Here is a 1,377-nt window from a genome sequence, read left to right on the forward strand (position 1 = left end):
CTCCCTCCCTTCCTCCCTCCCTCCCGTTCTCCTCCGCCCCTTTGTGCTTCCGTACAACAGTGTACAATGAATGTGCGAGAGTGTGCGCCCTTATGTCATTGGTGTGACCTGGAGCGGAGCCTCCCGACGACGCGTTGGGTCGCTGACTCCCCGCGACAACGTTGTTTGATATCAGTATGACCGTCGCGACCGCGCGCGGCAAGAGAGGGAGAGCAGGAGGGACGACGACGACAGCGGGTGTGATGCCACCGCCGTCGTTGCTGAGATTTCTGAAATAAAAGCGGAGAGAAGCAGCAGCAGCCCGCTCAAAGGCTCTCGCGGATCAAATCATCGCGAATTTCTTTGATAACGCCGGGACCGATAGGCGACGCAGAGATAAGCATCGGTGAGGTTCTGCTCAGCTGGGCAACCGTGGCACAGTGCATGCATGAGCAGAGGCAACCTCCCGGGGCCCACCACCACTTTAACCACTTTGCAGCGAGCATTACACGCAGCGGCGCAGCGCACTGTGCCACCACTGCGCCGCTCTCGGTGGCGCGCACAGAGACAACTGCTCTCCGCATGCCAACTTGTTGTTGTGCTTTCGGTCGGCGGGTGTGCGCGCCGCCGCAATGTGCGCGGCGCGGCAGATGCGATTGCGAGAGAGAGACAGAGAGACAGTGAGAGAGACAGAGCGAGAGAGTACCATGCTGTGGGACGTAGACCAACAACCGGCGCGCCTCATCCCGGTTCGGATCGCACGCTCAGTTCGGTGTAGTGGGCACTCCGCCCGACCAACCAAACTCGGCAGGCGGGCCCCGATAAAGTATTAACCAGCTGATCAGTCACGCTTTGATTTGGCCGTCCTCGCTTCCGAGCCAGCTCTACTACTACTTTGGGCCACCGTCTCTCGACCATAGGCAGCGAATAGTCATGAGCTATATCGGCCACCCCGCGCTTCGCCTGCTTTTTACCTTGCGCAGCAGCAGCATCGCCCTGAAGACCAGGTACTTGAGCCAGAACCGCGGCCCGGGCACCTGGTACTTGCCGAAGATGGGCGCCGGGTTCTTGGCGAAGAACATGACGCTCGCCAGGGTGAAGAGGATGTAGAGCCACATGCTGGCGGAAGCTCGCTCGGAGGCGCACTGGCCCCGCCGGCGACCCGGTGGGGACGCCCTGTGGCGGCGGGGCCCGGCTTCCCGCCTGATATGATAGAGGAGCGCTCAGGTGCGCCCAGAGTGGCCGGCTCGTTGATAGTACGGATAGTACCCGACGGCGTGGAGTGGAGTGGACAATGTTGCCTAGCCTAGCCAAAGATTTCTCAACGACAAATCCACAGTTCGAAATCCACAGACACAGGGAATTAATGTTTTGTGTGAATATTAAGCACACGGAGAA

General features: G+C 59.9%; 1 protein-coding gene across 1 annotated transcript in view; it reads right to left on the reverse strand.

Moving 5' to 3' along the window:
- Positions 1-1,160, reverse strand: part of LOC113204419 (uncharacterized) — a gene marked incomplete at its 3' end in the record, with an annotated part of 11,138 nt that extends 9,978 nt beyond the window's left edge. Inside the window, 1 exon segment of the mRNA XM_052264719.1 lies at positions 954-1,160. Within this exon segment, the coding sequence (XP_052120679.1) occupies positions 954-1,097 (144 nt within the window).
- Positions 1,161-1,377: the final 217 nt, after the last annotated feature.

The sequence above is a fragment of the Frankliniella occidentalis genome, unplaced genomic scaffold (genome assembly GCF_000697945.3).
Source record: "Frankliniella occidentalis isolate FOCC.00 unplaced genomic scaffold, Focc_3.1 Scaffold2, whole genome shotgun sequence".
NCBI lineage: Eukaryota > Metazoa > Arthropoda > Insecta > Thysanoptera > Thripidae > Frankliniella > Frankliniella occidentalis.